The sequence below is a fragment of the Peromyscus californicus genome, unplaced genomic scaffold, assembly GCF_007827085.1.
Source record: "Peromyscus californicus insignis strain IS unplaced genomic scaffold, ASM782708v3 Scaffold_4__1_contigs__length_199733344, whole genome shotgun sequence".
Classification (NCBI taxonomy): Eukaryota; Metazoa; Chordata; class Mammalia; order Rodentia; family Cricetidae; genus Peromyscus; species Peromyscus californicus.
In genome coordinates, this window is record NW_026294562.1 from 4,789,816 (window position 1) to 4,807,537 (window position 17,722).

Genomic DNA, 17,722 nt, shown 5'->3' on the forward strand with positions numbered 1-17,722 from the left:
GATTCCAGGAAAGGCGCAAAGCTACACAGAGAAACCCTGTCTTGAAAAGAAACAAAACAAAACAAAAAACAAAAAAACAAACAAAAAAAAGAACAAAGGAATCAGTCAATAGGAACAGATCCAAAATGACTCATAGTATAGAATTGTACATAAGGATGTTACAGTTGAAATTATAAGCACCCTCTATATCTCCAAGGAGATAAACAAAGGCTTGAGTCAGATAAGAGGCAACATGGGTGGTATTTAAAGTTAATATTGATACAGCATTCATGATGAAAAACATGTAGAATTAACAGATGAAGTACTGCAGAAGACCAGATCATTGAATTAAACAGCAGTAGAGAGGCTGGGGGTGTAGTTCAGTTTATGATAGAGTGTATGCATGAAGCCCTGGATTCAGTCCCCATAAAACTGTGATCCCAGCGCTTAGGTAGTGTTTAAGGTTATTCTGAGCTAGCTAACAAGTTTGAGGCTAGCTAGGCTGCATGAAACTTTCTCAAAACATTTAACACCAATGCCTATGTTCAACTGCATTCTTTATACCTGACATCTTCAATAATTTACAGTGTCTTCCTTCCCTCTGTCACTTCCCTATCTGAATAAATGACAAGCCAGTCTTTTAGTTGCTCAGGTCAAAAGGCTTTCAACCTTGATTTCTCTCAGCATATCCAGCCCTCATCTTACACCTTTCAAGCCTGTGTTTACCCAACACCTCACTGAAACTGCGTAGCCAGTCTGCGTAAGCTCTAAACCCCTCTCCTAAACTTTACTCTTGTTTTATTTTTACTCCTAAGCACCTGTCCCTAATATAATGAACATACCCTTTACTTATGTATTTTATTTTTTTATTTAACTCCTCAATAGAATGTCAACTTCGTAGGGGTAGAGATATTTGTTTGCTTATAAAGCCATTTCCCAGAACAGTCTGTAAAAGCTGGGGAGATGGCTGGGTAGATCAAGGTGTTTGCTGTGCAAATGAGAACTGAGTTCAGATCCCCCAAAACCCAGGGCACTTCTGTGGTGAGATGGGGGCTGAGACAGGAGCATCTCCAGAAGCCTGTAGGCTAGCTAGCCTGGTGCATGCAGCTGCCACATGGTGGGGGGTGAGGGCTGACAACTAAAGTTGTCCTCTGACCTCTGTTCACATGCACACACACACACACGCATGCAAGATTTAACAAAAAGGAACAGTGCCTGGAAGTGCTCGTTTGATAGGTAGGTCAAACCCAGTAAGCATCCTTAACCTAAACACAATGTGAATATTTTTCATTTATTCAAATGTTCATTTAATTAGTCACATTTATTTGGCACACAGGAATCTCATTTGTGGTTTTTGGGTACTGAAATGGGCCAGAACTATATATCAGCTGTGTCTTGGTTCTGATAGTGAAGATGCAGAACCACAGTTGTTACCTAGTCTGAGATTCTTTAATATCTAGATTATTACATTATTTCTATTTTAAGTGATACTGGGTTCTAACATATGGCCATTTACTATCAATGACCAGTAGCTCAAGGAAGATAAGTAAATACTTAATTATGATACTTGTTAAAATGACACATGGAGTAGTGTGTGGAGCTAGGTGCAGTGTGGATGTTTAGGAGAGAAAGGCAAACCTGTTCCAAGCATAAGAACAAAAGGGGCCGATGCCGACCTGCCTAGAGCAGAGGCTGCTGCCTGGCATTCCTCCACAGATGCAGTAGGTTTTAGTCACTGCTTTTGTTTCTCATCGCTGTGCCGGAACTCCTGATAAAGCGCAAGGAAGGTCTTTTTGGCTATGGTTTTGCATTATAGCAGGAAAGGCATGACCAGCAGTTTGAGAGGCCTGGTCACATGGCATCTGCAGTCAGGAAGGTGGGAGAAGTCACCCTCCGGTGAGCAGAAAGCAAGCAATGAAGACACACAGAAGAGAGTATACATGTATTCAGTGGGAACTGGGCAAGGAGTGAAGAGCCAGGGTGGTCAGGACTGGAACAGGCGAGTAATGAATAAGAATGAGGAAAAAAAGCAACCGGATTTGATGAGAGTAATCCCTAAAATCCTGTGTGAAGAACTGCCATTTTAGTAGAGCAGCTAGAAACAGAGACCGTGTTTAGTAGCATTGTTCAGTCAAAGGGAGCTTCTTGTGGATGTCACAGCTACACCCAGAGGATCTCTGGGATGTGCAGAAAACCATTGAACATTCCACTTCTCTTACCACCATAGTCATTTTGAGGAATTTGGTGAAAACTGTTCATTTTAACTTATTTAATATCCATCAATTAACTGTGCTGACCATTTTCACTTTATCAGACACAAAAACTACTGCTAGACTCTTGCTTACTTCCCAGTCTAGTGCTACAGCATTGTCTTAGTCAGTGCTGTTCTATTGCTGTAAAGAGACACCATGATCACACAACTCTTAAAAAGGAAAACATTAATTGGGGCTGGCTCACAGTTTCAGAGGTTTAGTCCATTATCGTCATGGCAGGAAACACGGCGGCATACAGGCAGACATGGTGCTGGAGAGGGGCTGAGAGTTCTGTATCTATATTTGGATCCTCAGGCAACAGGAGGAAAGAGTAAGCCACTGGGTCTGGCTTGAACTTCTGAAACCTCAGAGCCCACCCTGTGTGACATACTTCCTGCAACAAGGCCACACTTCCTGCAACAAGGCCACACCTCCAACAATGCCACTCCCCGAGTCTATTGGGACCAGTTTCATGCAAACCATCACAAGCAGAACTATCTTTGTTCTTACTGTTCTTCATATCACCATGGTTAATTTTGTCTCTGTCACTTTGTCACTGTAGGAAACCAAAGATAAACTCAAAGAAACAACGTCAAAATTAACACAGGCAAAGGAAGAAGCTGATCAGATCCGGCAAAACTGTCAAGATATGATAAAAACATATCAGGTATGTTTCCTTTTTGAAATAGACTAATTATTAGAACTCTGTTTTCATGGTTTTTCTATCTCTGCCAAATTTGAAGTGTATATGGATTTCTTAGGACAGTTAAGGTAAAACGTAAGTTAGTTCCTGTGTTAAAGTAGCTGCAGTTGAAGACTGGGAAGCTACCCTGGTGGGGAAAATGCTTGCCATGCAAGCATGAGGACCTGAGCACCCACATAAAAAGCTGGATATGGCAGCATGCATCTATATCCTTGGCTTTGGCAGGGTGAAGAGAGATGGGGCAGGCCGATCTGTGGAGCTCACTGGCCAGTCAGTTTGAGGTTGCATGGTATCCTGTCTCAAAAGTAAGGTGGAGTGGAGAGCAGTTGAGGAAGAGACCTGCTGTCACCTCTGGCCTCCATGGGCCCACAGGCACACAATTGCACCACATATGCAGCTCAGACTCATTAGAGATCTTTTCATCAAAAAAAAAAAAAAAAAAAAAAATCCTAGAAAATGTCAAGATAATGAAGAGAGTGAAGAAATACACAGCTTAAAAGACATTCTTCTGTAATATGTTGTGAACCCAAAGTGCACTATTCTTGGTTCTGCAAAGTTAACATTTAAAATCATTCAATGCATTCTTTAATTTTAGCTGCATAATCTACTGCACAATTAGTAAACTTGATTGCAAAGCTTTGTTCATTTTCACAGTATAAATACTTTTCATTGTTTTTACATTAGGAATCAGAAGAAATTAAGTCAAATGAGCTTGATGCAAAACTCAGAGTCACAAAAGGAGAACTTGAAAAACAAATGCAAGAAAAATCTGACCAGCTAGAGGTGAGGAGTTCAGTTCTTCTGTGTTGTATAATGAATATATGACAGGCTAGACTATGTAATACAAAAGGAATGGGGTACTCATTACTGTCTGCATCTAAGGCCTTTTTAGAAGAAGCAGGTGAAAAACTGCCAGTGCTCATGTGTTGCATTAGGATTTGTGTCTCTTTTCCAGATGCATCATGCCAAAATAAAGGAACTGGAAGATCTGAAGAGGACATTTAAGGAGGGTATGGATGAGCTCCGGACATTGAGAACAAAGGTAATCAAATCTTCAGGCCTAACTCAGAGTTGAGGTAAATATCTTTCACTTAGAATTTACTGATTTGTAAAGTGTTAGGGAAGGAATACTTACTTAGAAGTTCTTTAAAATAAAAGAACTCAGGGAAAAAATAGCATTTTCTTAGCAGAGCAACCGACTCTTGTTGAGTTGAGTGCGTGCTAGTCACAGGAAGTGCTTGCCATGCGTCCCTGTTCAAGCACACTTGCAGTGTCTGTACCTTACGCGTGGGCTTTGGAGCTAAGGACCGTAAAGCAGGTGGCAGGAAGGGTGCGGACCTTATGGTGGTGTCAGCACCAAACACTCTTTTAAGACTGAGGATACTCTGGCTGTATTCACAGCAGGACGGGTATTATTTTAGTTCCTGACATGAGTGAATCCCATGTGTGTAGTCTCTGTCAGAGTGACGGCCCTGTTAGTGTTCATGTTACTGTTAGTGCCGTCTCCACATGTTAGAAGTAGGTCTGTGCCATGTGTGCCTTGTCCTTCCCCATGTGTCAGCCAGCTCTCCACGGCTGGGACGGAAGGGAGAGAGATGGGGGAGTCTGGAGAAGCAGGGCGACTTCCTGCCGTCTTCTCACCAGCCCTGTAGCGTGTGTCTCGGGTTGCTGTGTGTCCCTCCTGTCTGAGGTACTTCAGCTTGATTGTGATCATTTTATAGGCAAAATGTCTAGAAGATGAACGCTTAAGAACTGAAGACGAATTATCAAAATACAGGGAAATTATTAATCGTCAGAAAGCTGAAATTCAGAGTTTGCTGGACAAAGTGAAAACGACAGATCAGATCCAGGAGGAGCTTCAGAGGTATGGAATGAGCAGCAAGCTTTTCATTTTGTCTGTAAGTTCAGCCACCGTCAGTTCTTACAACAACAGCTAGGAGCCCAGGTTGAGTCCTCTAGTCATAGCGGCGGAGTCTAGTGTAATTAGCTTTAGTTCTTCTGGGAATATCTGGTCTTTTAAATTTTGTAACCATATATTTGCTTTCCTGTTTAATGAATATAATTCCTATAATAGAATTTTTCTAAAATGATAAAGAATATTACAGTTTTTTTTTTTTTTTTTTTTTAATTTCTATTTTTTTTTTTTTTGGTTTTTTTTTTTTGTTTTGTTTTTGTTTTTTTTCTTTTTTTTTTTTTTGTTTTTTTCGAGACAGGGTTTCTCTGTGTAGCTTTGCGCCTCTCCTGGAACTCACTTGGTAGCCCAGGCTGGCCTCGAACTCACAGAGATCCGCCTGGCTCTGCCTCCCGAGTGCTGGGATTAAAGGCGTGCGCCACCACCGCCCGGCAAGAATATTACAGTTTTGAAAATAAGGAAACCATGATTTCTGTCAGTACTAACTGGAGTCTCCATTTTTTTTAGGGCATTTATTTATTAGTAGTTTAGAATGGTACAATATTCCTGAGTAATAAAAGTGCCATCTAGTTGCTCATAAAAGTGATTTGAGCCAAGTGGTGTCGCATGCCTTTAATCCCAGCACTCTGAAGGCAGAGTTGGCAGTTCTTCAGTCTGTGTCTTTGACTCCTAGAAGTCAAATCAAAGTTTCTAGTTCAGGAACCGTCACAGGTGGGGGTGAATTCAGTCTATCTGTCTTCAGCTTCACAGCTGTCATTCTTCTGAAAGGGAAACGTGAATCTGTGCCTAGATCTTTAACTTTGCATGTGTGTGGCTTGAGGTCAGAAACTGACATCATTCCTTGACGTCTCAAAATCACTTAGACTTGCAGCTAGAGTTTTTTTGGTCCCGCCTGGCCCACAGTCAGGACAAATCTCTCTCACCCACCAGTTCCGTAGCCACTCAGACCCAACCGAGTAAACACACAGAGACTTACATTATTTATAAACTGTATGGCCATGGCAGGCTTTTTATTAACTGTTTTTATATCTTAAATTAACCCATTTTTATTTATCTATAAGTTGTTATGTAGCTCGTGGCTTACTGGTATCTTAACATCTGTTTTTTTCATGGTGGCTGGCAGCGTTTCTCTGCCTCAGCCTTTTACTTTTTAAAATTTTCCTCTCTCCTATACTTTTTGTCTGGCTACTGGCCAATCAGCTTTATTTATCAGTCAGTCATCCACAACACAAACTTGATTCATGATATCATCTAGCAGAGCCTGGGTCAGGTTAAATTTGTGTTGTCTGTGCTGCTCATCTCCATGAAGAAGTGCTGCTCACCCTCCCAGTTGCCTTCCTCGACTAGGGTCGAGTGTGCCTGTCACCGGCCCTGTCCCCCTCAGGCCTCCTCCCTCCTGAGGTGTTCTGCTTTCTCCCTCCTAGCCTGGGATCAGTTGCAGGAAACAGGAGCTGTTGGTGCCTCTTCTTTCAGCTTCCTGTGCTCAGTTCTGAGCTGTCAGCATTCATAACCATTCTCCCTGTCCTGGTGCAGGGCATGTTCCTCCTCTGATACTCCTTCCACTTCTGCTGTGGGTCCTGTGATTACTCCTTTATCTCTTGTCTGTCTACTGACTATCTTTTATACATTGACAGGATTTTAAAAACTGTGTGTATATGCATGTTTACCTGCCTGTATGTGTGTGCATTACATGCATGCCTGGTACCTTTGGAGGCCAGAAAAGAAAGTGAGGTCTCTGGAACTGGAGTTACAGATGGTCATGAGCCACCATGTAGGTGCTGGGAACCAAACCTGGGTCTTCTGCAAGACCCAGTGCTCTGAACCGCTGCTCCATCTCCTGTAAACGGAAGGCCTTTTAGGACACTGCCACAGTGTTCCATTGAGTTTTGAGTGTGGCTATTTTCATAGTGCAGCAACAAGATACATTTGAGGCAGATAACCAAAAACAACAAAGCGTGGCTCAGAAGCCTGCCTGCCCTTTCACAGGATGGTGGTCATACCCAGTGAGCTCAGGCAGCCTGCCTGCTCAGTGTGTCACCACACTCCTGCCATTAGCCTGCTCACTAGAAAAGCTCTTTGGAAGCCTTGCTCACTTACCTTCATAGCTCTTCCCTTAACATAGGAGACTGTCGTGTTTGAATGGACGTACGACCACAAGTACCTCTGTAAAGCATTAAGTGAAAATTTCCACACCATTAATTTAATGTTTTTAATAGCTTATTTAATTTTTCTTCAATACAAACTTTGTTTTTTAGTGGTAAACAAGAAATTGAACATTTGAAGGAAGAAATGGAAAGCCTTAATTCTTTGATTAATGACCTACAGAAAGACATCGAAGGCAGCAGGAAAAGGGAGTCTGAGCTCCTGCTGTTCACGGAGAAGCTCACTAGTAAGAACGCACAGCTGCAGTCTGAGTCCTGCTCTCTGCAGTCACAAGTGGACAGCCTCTCCTGCAGTGAAAGTCAGCTGCAAAGCCAGTGCGAGCACATGACACAGACCAACGCTCACTTGGTGAGTGAGTATAAGTTTCCTTCTTTTCCTCCTAATGGGTGTGTGCTGCACGTGGCTGTGCACCACGTAGTACAGTGCGGAGGCCAGCAGATGGCGCTGTTCTGCCGTCCACTGGAAGAGCAGCAGTGCCCCTAACTACTGAGTCATCGCTCTCCAGCCCCTAGCGTCCGTTCTTAAAACAGCAGCAAGAAGCACAGGTTGAATTTCTCTAGTTATATAGGCGGAGTCTAGTGTAATTAGCTTTAGTTCTTCTAGGAATATCTGTCTTTTAAATTTTGTAAAAATATATTTGTTTTTCTGTTTAATGAATATAATTCCTATAATAGAATTTTTCTAAAATGATAAAGAATATTACAGTTTTGAAAATAAGGAAACCATGATTTCTGTCAGTACTAACTGGAGTCTCCATTTTTTTAGGGCATTTATTTATTAGTAGTTTAGAATGGTACAATATTCCTGAGTAATAAAAGTGCCGTCTAGTTGCTCATAAAAGTGATTTGAGCCAAGTGGTGTCGCACGCCTTTAATCCCAGCATTCTGAAGGCAGAGGCAGGTGGATCTCTGTGAGTTCAGGGACAGCCTGGTCTACAGAGTCAGTGCTCAGGCCAGCCAGGAATAGTGAGACCTTGTCTCAAAAAAAAGAAACAAAGAAATTTGAGTCTTCCAAAAATTCAGAGACTTACACTGAAGCTGTGTCCCACACAGGGTGTCACCCGACCCTGTTGATGTTCCCTGAGCTGCTGGGTGAAGATGAGGAGGAGCTGTCACAGGAGAGTCTATTCTCCCTTATAATGTTAAGGTTTTAAATTGAGCAATAATTGGAGAAAGAAAAATCCAGTGCTTTGTAACCATATCGTACTTTCTGTTCAGGAGAGCAGATTGCTCAGAGAGGAGGGACTGCGGAAAGAGGAGGTCCAGAGCCTGCAGGCCGAGCTCTCCGCTATGCAGACAGAAGTTAAAGCCCTGAGCACCCAAGTGGAAGAACTGAAGGATGAGTTAGTAACACAGAGGCGCAAACACGCCTCCAATGTCAAGGATCTTAGCAAACAGCTCCAGCAAGGTACTCGTGTCTTGCATGTTGGGCCCCAGAATGTGCCTGTGTGTGTTAGAGATCTGACACAGGAGGCGCACTGGCTCTGTGTGCTCCTGTGTGCGTTCAGCTGTGTGTGGGGTTGATTTTTCTCTTACGCTCAGGTTTTGTCATCATCCTTGCGGCAGTCTTCGTGACCTTACATACCTAGTCTTCTGCCTCACCCTCCTCGGTGTTAGGAATAAAGGGATGTGCCACTGTGCTCAGCCTGTATATTCTTCTTCACTGTGTTAACATCCACAGACTAAATTACAAATACTCAGATGGCTAAACTTGCAATCCTGTGAGTAGTCTGCTTTCATGCTAAAGGCTGTTTTTTCACAAAACCACAGGAGGTGAAAATCAGGAAACTCCCTGTGGCCAGTTGGGAAAATCTCAACCTTTTTGCTTTGCATTCTGCTACCTGCAAAAGTTGTTTAAATGTGTTTTTCCCCCCAAATTCATGTATGCTAATGCATGCCTGTAATCCAGCAGGATCAAGTTCATCCTCATCTGCATAGTTCAAGGCCAGCTGAATTCAGTTTTTTTGTTTTTTGTTTTTAAGATTTATCTGTTTTTATGCCTGTGAGCATTTGGCCTGCACACTATGCACCACCTGCTTATCTGCTCCTCATAGACACCAGCGAGGGCATCAGATCCTCTGGGACTGGAGTTATGGAGTTTCATCCTCAGCATGAAAGGGGCTGAGCCCCTGTCTCCTCCCGTCATATATTCCTCTCTCTGCCCAGCCATATCACTTCCTGTCTCCATCTCCCTAGTGCTGGGGGCATGAGATCCCAAATGCTGGGATCAAAGATGTGTGCCTCTATGGCTGACTAGTGGCTTAGCTCCACACTCTGATCTTCAAGCAAGCTTTATTTGTTAGATTGCAAACAAAATATCACCACAGTCATGAGCCACCGTGTAGGTGCTGGGGATTGGACCTGGTCTTCTGGAAGAGCAGTCGGTTCTCATCATCTCTGGTCCACCGCTCTCTCGACATGTTTTTTGCAAATGTAACTGAAGGCAAATTTGGGAGAGATTTCTGATACTGAGAAGGATCTGAAAGTTCAAGTCATTGTAAGCAAAAGTACTGCTCTCAGTTATCTTTGGTTTTCATTTAACGTGTACATTTCCAAAAGTCATTTTATGTGAATGGCATCCCCAGTGTTCTAAGATATATCTCAAGGACCATTGTCTTGTGGGCTAGGCCATTTTTGCCCAAGTGACTTTAGCAGTTAATGTCAGATGGCATGAGCAAATGGCCATTAAAACTGTCACAAGTAATCCATTTATTTTTCTAACAGCACGGAGAAAATTAGACCAGACTGAGAATGGGAACTACGATAAAGAAGTTAGCAGCATGGGAAGCCGTTCTAGTTCATCAGGTAAGAATGAGCTTAGTTGGTAGTTGTTTAAAAAATAGTCTTTTGCTGCATGGTGGTGGCGCACGCCTTTAATCCCAGCACTCAGGAGGCATAAACAGGCAGATCTCTGAGTTCAAGGCCAGCCTGGTCTATAGAGTGAGATCCAGGACAGGCACCAAAACTACACAGAGAAACTGTGACTTTGAAAAACGAAAAATAAATAAATAAATAAACACATAAATAAATAAATAATAGTCTTTTAAGAAATATTTATAGGCTTTGTTTCATTTTGAAACATAAATTAGAAGTTACATATAATTATATTATGGAAAATATACCTTATCAGATATTTACATCCTGCTCTTTGCCAAGGTTCCAGGTTTGTCTTGGGCTCTATCTGACTGAGCCCCATTTTCTTTACCTGCCATGTTTGTATTCTGTGCAGTACTTCTTTTAATTCTGAAATTTAGATTTGTATCTATCCGTATCTGGTATGTGGACTCTCTTACTTCCAAATTTTAACACCTAAGAAGTGACAAAATGGCCATCCTTATGTAGCATCAGGTTTATACCTGTAATTCTCCTTTGGTATCCACAGGGGATGGTTCCAGAGCATGCAGTGGATACTAAAAAGTTGTATAAGATGGTACAGTCTCTGTGTATCATCTATGCCATCCTCTCACAGACTTTAAATCATTTTGACATCACGTATCTAGAGTGTGTAGATAATATCTAGTGTCTAACACAGTGTGAATGCTGAGGACATAATCTGTATATGTTTAGTGTAGACACTTTTTAAAAAGTATTTCCAATCTGGGGATTGTTGAACCTATAGATGGGTATCTCCCACATATGGAGGAGACAGTTGTGTATCTGTTTTCATTCTCTTTTCTCTGTCTCTGCCTCTCTCCCTCTTGATCCTTCATTTTCTTTCTGTTGGAGTCTAAGAAGTGTGTGTTAGGGTCAAAGCCTCAGCAGCAGTTACCATAGTAACAGAACATGTGACCAGAAAGTACCTGGTTCAAAATCACCACTGTATCTTAAGTCCCAGCTGACCTCGTTTTACTTGGTTGTGTAATGGGGCTAGGGTATCGTTGCCTCAGGTCTGTAATATTGAGGAGGCCATTTGTGTTGGGGGAAGAGGCTCAGACATTGATCTCCCATGGTCTGCTGGAATACTGACGTTTACAAAGTCTAGGTTGCGTGCATTGTAGTAATGGCATCTAAATGGGGTGACAATCCTGTGACGTAAGTTACTATTTTTAGCAGAAATAACCTAGGCCACCGAGGGTTCAATAATGTGTCCAAGCACACTAGTAATGTGACTGTTGAGTGGATTTGAACAGTGGCACCTCTCCCTCCCTTCCCCTCCCACACACGCCTCTTTGCCTCTCCTACCCCCCCTTTTTTCAATGTTCTTATCGTTTACTTTTTGCTATTCTTTATTTTTGAAGATTTTTTCTCTGTTCTCCATCTCGTTCCTGTGCAATGTAACCGACACTGCTGACCTGCTGTCATCTGTGCTTTCGCAGAAGAATGGCCTCCACAGGGAGCCCACTGTGTTCTTTGCCCAACATTGGACAGTGCTCCTAGAATGGATGAGATGAGGGGACCCCGGTCATGCACTCTGACTGAGCTTGCTTTTCTGTCTTCAGGGTCACTTAATGCTCGCAGCAGTGCTGAAGACCGATCTCCAGAGAATACCAGCTCCTCAGTGGCTGTGGACAACTTCCCAGAAGTGGACAAGGCCATGCTGATTGAGAGGATAGTGCGGCTGCAGAAGGCGCATGCCCGGAAGAATGAGAAGATAGAGTTCATGGAGGACCACATCAAACAGCTGGTAGAAGAGATAAGAAAGAAAACCAAGTATGTATTACTGTGGTAGCACAGCCTGTGTTAGAGGACTGCCATTCGCGTGGCCTGGGAAATTGGTGAAACGCTGATCTTTTCCATGGGGTTCACCATGTTATTCAGGCTGGCATTGCATTCCTGGGCTCACGTGATCCTTCCGCATCAGCTTCTTGAGTAGCTGGGACTATAGGCAAGCAGCTCTGTGCCTGGCTTAGTAATTCCTACACATCTCGGGCTCCATCTTTTTTGATCACCTGTTGTATTCTAGGTCTAAGGGATACAAAGATGAAAGACAACCAACTGTCTTCTTAAAGGGGGAGCATCAGAGAGGAGAGGAGAGAGGGAGTGGAGGGTAGAGGTTTTGCTTTTTAACATACTAAAATAACTTGGGACTTTAAAAAAAATGTATTTAGCTTTTAAAAGTGAGTGACTCTAAAAGATATTATGGAGTTTTGAGAGTTGTTTCCTACTGGTCAAAACCTAATAGGGCAATAATTGAGCTCCTCTTGGTGTAAAACACTGTACTTGGGACTAGTTAATCAGTTCCTTAGACCCACTCATGCCCACTCAGCAGCAGAGTCGGTTCTCTAGATCTGTAGGACCAGCCCTTACCTGCGAGGGACAGACCCCCAGCTACGCTCCAAACCCAGCTTGACTGAGCCACAGTCTGTGACGTCACATTCCTCTCACAAACATCACACTGCAGTAAGAGTTGTCTTCATATGCAAGTCTGCTCCTAAACCTTTTAAAGTTATTTTGAAATAATTTTAGACCTATAGAAAATTTTGCTTGTAGATTTTAAAAGAAAGGGCAAAATAGAGTTTAATAGAAACTGTTAAAATCAAACCAATAAAGTAATGACTAAAATATTTACATACACGTAAGGAAAGAAACAGACAAGCTGTGTTTATATTTCTTTAACTACCATGATACAGCAAAAAAGGGACAGGTTAAGAGACCATCTAGTAAGGAAAATCTACACCAACGTAGGTTATTGGCCTAACAGATGTCTATTTTATGCTAATCATCTTTATGCTTGTGATTCTTGATTCCTACAATCCTAGTGTTTTTATTCTGCAAGCACACAGAGTATCATTTTGTTTTGCAGAATAATTCAGAGTTACATTTTACGAGAAGAATCAGGCACACTTTCTTCAGAAGCATCTGATTTTAACAAAGTGCATTTGAGTAAACGCGGTGGCATCATGGCATCCTTATACACATCCCATCCCGCTGACAGTGGGCTAACACTGGAGCTCTCTTTGGAAATCAACCGAAAATTACAGGCTGTTTTGGAAGATACATTACTAAAAAATATTACTTTGAAGGTATTTGTGTTTCTTACTCATTTACACTCAGTAAGTGTGACAGAATGATGTCTCTTCAGAGTATCGGCTAGCACTGGGCTGTTTGCCTAACACAAGATACCATGTTACCCAGAGAGAAGTCAGCCTCAGACTCTGAGGTGCATTTTAACTTCACCATGGATGGCTCTTGCCATATGACTACAGTTATAATTTCAATATTGCAGCATTTGAAGTGTATTTTGTGGCTTTTTTTTTAAGCTGTTGTCTGACCCAACTTTTCTGTCTTTGCTATGCATGGGCCTTGATAGTAATAGATTTTTAAAAAATAGTTTTGAGTCTAAGTAATCATTGTACATTAAAACTTGCTTTAGCTGCAGTGAAAAGATTATAACTTGGGGCCAGGCGTGGTATCACGTGCCTTTAATCCCAGTATTGGGAAGTAGAGGCAGGAAAGTTCTGTAAGTTTGAGACCAGCCTGGTCTGTCTATGTAGGAGTTCCAGGACAGCAAGGACTATACAGGAAAACCTTGTCCCCCCCCCAAAAAAAAAATTAAATAAATAAATAAAAAAGGACAGGCCTGTTTCACTAAAACACGTGTGTCTAGTCTAGTTTATCTTAGTTCCAAGAACTAATCACTCAGTTCCACTGTTTAGGCAAAGGTAGTTCCCAGGGTACTTGTATTATACTCAGTACTTCTGTTTTCTCTTCCCCACTTATTAAAGGAAAACCTGCAAACACTTGGAACAGAAATAGAACGCCTTATTAAACACCAGCATGAACTGGAGCAGAGGACGAAGAAAACCTAACAAAAAGCTCTTGCCCAGTAGACAGACCAGAGCCGCAGACCAGCAGGTGCCACTGTCCAGTGTCCTGAAACAGCCCTTGCTTTGTGTCAACTAATCAAAAGTTCATTTTACTCCCTGTGTAGACGTGCCCTTTCGTGAATGCATTGGTGTGTGTGCCGTACTGTGAGCTCAATGAAGTCCGTTTCTATGTGGTGCAATTCAGCCACCTTGTCACTGACTCAACATCTAATTTGCTTTTTGCCCTAAAGTGCTAAACATTAGTACAAGGGTTTTTAAAAAACAAAACAAAACAAAAAACTTTGCCATAGTTCTTCCGTTAGTGAGTTCAGTCTTTGAAAAGTATTCATGAAAAGACAGGTGTTCTCCATCCGTTACTTCTGCAACACACAAAGACACCTAGAGAAATCATGAAGTTTTCAGTTTTGATCTGGGCACAGTGATCGCCTTATAGTTCTAGCTACTTCGAAGGCTAAGGAGGATCTGGAGCTCATGAGTTCAAAGCCAGCCAGGGCAACATCTCACAACCCCATCACAATTAGCCGGAATCACAGAGTAGCCTTGCAATGTGCTGTAAGGATGTATATGAATGCTTAATTCTGATTTTAATGACAGCTAGACAGGAAAACTGGCTGTTGGTAACTAGCAGTGACCAGGCACTATTTGTGTCTGTCAGGTTTCCTTATTTGTCATAGCTACGTTTTCACATTTGAGTTGTTTGAGTTACTAGTTGAGTTTTTTACATCTTCAGTTACTTAAACTAAGATTTTAAACAATGTGTGTACTTAAAATTTTCCTGTGGACTCATTATATTTTAAAATGTGAAATGAATCTAATCATTAGAACAGATGAATGAAGACTTTGAAACTGACATGCTTTAGTTTTACTGACATTGTACAGAAGTAAATGTAACGGGCTTAAGGCAGTGGTTCTCAACCTGTGGGTCACAACCCTTTCACAGGGGTCACACATCAGATATTTACGTTACAATTCTTAACAGTAGCAAAATTACAGTTAATGAAGTAGCAACAAAAATAATTGTATGGTTGGGGTCACCACATCACGAGGAACTGTATTAAAGGGTCGCAGCGTTAGGAAGGTTGAGAACCACTGGGTTCAGGTGTTTCTGAAGACCGCGTTCCCAAGAGAAGCCAGCACTTAGCACTGTTAACTTTTCATGTGTGCACCCGTTCTTCAGTCTTGATGGTTGATTACGTAGCATAACGAAGCATCATTTCACCAAATGGGATGTTTCACTCTGTTATTTAAAACACAGTTATATCTTCATAGCCAAAGGAACTTTGAGCCAAATTGTTGTATCTTGTTAGATATCTACAGTGTTTAAGATGTATACTTAAATGTTGCCAATTGTTAGTACCAATGTTTTTGTCATTGAATTTTTTTCTCACCTCCCAGAACCTAAACACTGCATTATGTTCAGACCATGTGTATCCTGGGAGACCTTGGAGCATATCTGGCAAGCCTCTGTTGGTTTTGTATTTGGGCATTTTTTTCCCCTGAGGAACTTGAGCTTTGGGGATAGATACCTTTAAAGAATTGTATGGGCTCAAGCTGGGCGTAGTAATACGTGCCCAGAATGGTAGCACCTAGGAGGTGCAGGAAGATTAAAGGCCAGCCTCAAGGACAAAGTGAGTTGGAGGCCAGCCTGGGCTACATGAAGCCCAGTTTTATAAATAGAATTGTTTGGGCTCTAAAAATTTAGATCATGTCAATGCCCTTTTAATGTGTTTTAACATTTCCTTAAATCAACATTGATTATAAATGTAATTTACTAAATACTAAATGTCAGTATAGTGTCTTTTTGTGATATCTGTTGTTATCCAAACAATATCTCTTAGCTTCAGAGTGAAAATGCATTCAAAGTTGTTTTATTTTTAAATAGTTGTAAAAAGTGTTAGTCATAATGTCTTGCTCTTTTTATTATTAATAATTTATTAGAATAAAAAATAAGAGGGTAAGTGCAATAAATTCTGAATTATTTGCCCATTTATTCCTAGACATACTGGAAGACTCCAAAGGTCTACATAACGTAGGCAATGTAACTACACTTCCCTGGTTCCTCAGGTGATATTGATTCGTGAGTTACAGTGATTGGGTTTTTTAATTCCAAGATACAAACATGCATAGCGGAGACCAAATAGTGGTAATGTCCACAGTACAGTCAGTACCGAACGGAACAAGTAGTGTTTATATTTATGCCACCATGTACTTGTAGAACTTAATGAAATAATTGAAAAATATCATTACTAAAAGCCATACTTGCATCATACTGCTTTCTTTTTCCTATTTATGAGGCTTAAAAAGCTGGAAAAGTCTTGTTTTCTTTTTTGTTTGGCATCTCCTGTGTCCTTTCATACATGGTCAGGACTGAGCAAAGTAATGTATAAAAATGTGTGTATCTGAGAGAACTTCTCCACTGATTTATAAACAGCTCCTACTGTGGATTTCTGAGGTCCTCCTACTGATTGACTATATGGAGGAAAGAACCTGAGGACCCAGGGGTATTGTTGTATTTGATCATTGTTAGTTCCAAATGTAAGTGACTATTTTAGTTATTTAATAATACTTTGGTATCCTTGGGCAAGAAACTGTGTGTGTCGGTGTCCATACACTTCCCCTGTTTTCATTTGAAAGTGAGTACCTGTCACTCCTTTTTTTCCCCATACCACTTGAGATTTTGAGTCTGTTAAAACAGTCTCAAGGATTGAACATGGTGAGTTTGGACAGAATGAACAATTGGTGGTGGTGGTTTGGTTTTGTTCTACATAGCCATTTAAAATGACTCAATCAGGCTACACATGTCATTTATTCATTTAGGAAATACATTTGCCGGGCACCCTACAGGTATGGTGGCCATCGCTTTCTAGTCCCTTGGGACTTGCGGTCTCATGACAGCAGCAGCTCGGGTCCTCAGACCTCGCTCGCGCCTGCTCTTTATTCCTGGGCTGAGGAGAGAGTTGATTGACTTACATAGGTAGATGGCCCGACAGCCCCAGGCTGACCTGGAGCACTGGCCTGGGGAGCATTTCGAGCACATTGCTGTTTTCATGGTGCTTCTGCACATCTCCTAACATGGTAAGGGGAAACCCGAAGACCATACATGTTAGACCTTTACCATTGAGTAAATGCCTGACTGGTGCCTGCTTGGTGTCCTGAAATGAACCCAATCGTGTTGTACACCCTTCCAAATTCTCTTTTACACCGGATGTTGATTATTTTCTAAATATTTTTACAAGAAAATTTAGGAAAAAATCTGAAAAAAAAAACTCAGAAACTATTAATAATGTAAATGTGATATTATGTTGCCCTGGTAAGGATATTTTTTATAATGTCATTCATGCCTCGAGACTATTGACTCTACTAATATTTTTCAAGATTTTTTTTTTCCAGTGAGTAGTTCATTTTCACACTAATATTTTTAATCTTCAATAGTAGTTGGTGGCACTAGCGACCTGAAAATTGTCAAAGGTGAACAAGAGAAATAATTGAACAACAAACTAAATGAGAACTTAGTTGCATATTGAAATGTATGTTTCTTCTTGAATGGACTCTTGAACCGCACAGGGCTGTCCTTTGTTACTTTGCTGTCTTCCCTTCCCGAGTGTGTGGGCGTCTGCATTGTATAGATAGCCCTGGATTACACTGTGCATTCTGTAAATAATCTGTACAGAGCAATGCTCTTCAGGGGTCTGTGTACATTCTGTACTTATTAAATAAGCAATGCCTGTTTACCAAGCTGCATCTCAGTGGCATCTGTAGTGACTTACACATTTCACATGGCTAAACAAATTCTCCACCATTAACAAGACTCTTCCAAAACGGCTTGATTTCGGTTTTTAAACTAGACTGATTATTCTTGCTTCCCATATGTATCTTTATCCTCTCAAATATGATTGAAGTAAGGTTAAGTTGATTGCCAGATTGCACTTTAAACTTAGATAGCAAAG

General features: G+C 41.4%; 1 protein-coding gene across 2 annotated transcripts in view; it reads left to right on the forward strand.

Moving 5' to 3' along the window:
• The window catches only part of Ccdc186 (coiled-coil domain containing 186), a 36,652-nt gene extending 19,142 nt beyond the window's left edge, over positions 1-17,510 (forward strand). For both annotated transcript variants that reach the window (XM_052761404.1, XM_052761405.1), the window contains exons 7-16: positions 2,794-2,898; positions 3,619-3,717; positions 3,890-3,976; positions 4,656-4,798; positions 7,102-7,357; positions 8,227-8,416; positions 9,733-9,813; positions 11,448-11,658; positions 12,752-12,971; positions 13,674-17,510. In XM_052761404.1, the coding sequence (XP_052617364.1) occupies positions 2,794-2,898; positions 3,619-3,717; positions 3,890-3,976; positions 4,656-4,798; positions 7,102-7,357; positions 8,227-8,416; positions 9,733-9,813; positions 11,448-11,658; positions 12,752-12,971; positions 13,674-13,757 (1,476 nt within the window). In that variant the 3' untranslated portion in view covers positions 13,758-17,510. The remainder of the gene's footprint in view (positions 1-2,793; positions 2,899-3,618; positions 3,718-3,889; positions 3,977-4,655; positions 4,799-7,101; positions 7,358-8,226; positions 8,417-9,732; positions 9,814-11,447; positions 11,659-12,751; positions 12,972-13,673) is intronic.
• The last annotated feature ends 212 nt before the right edge of the window (positions 17,511-17,722 follow it).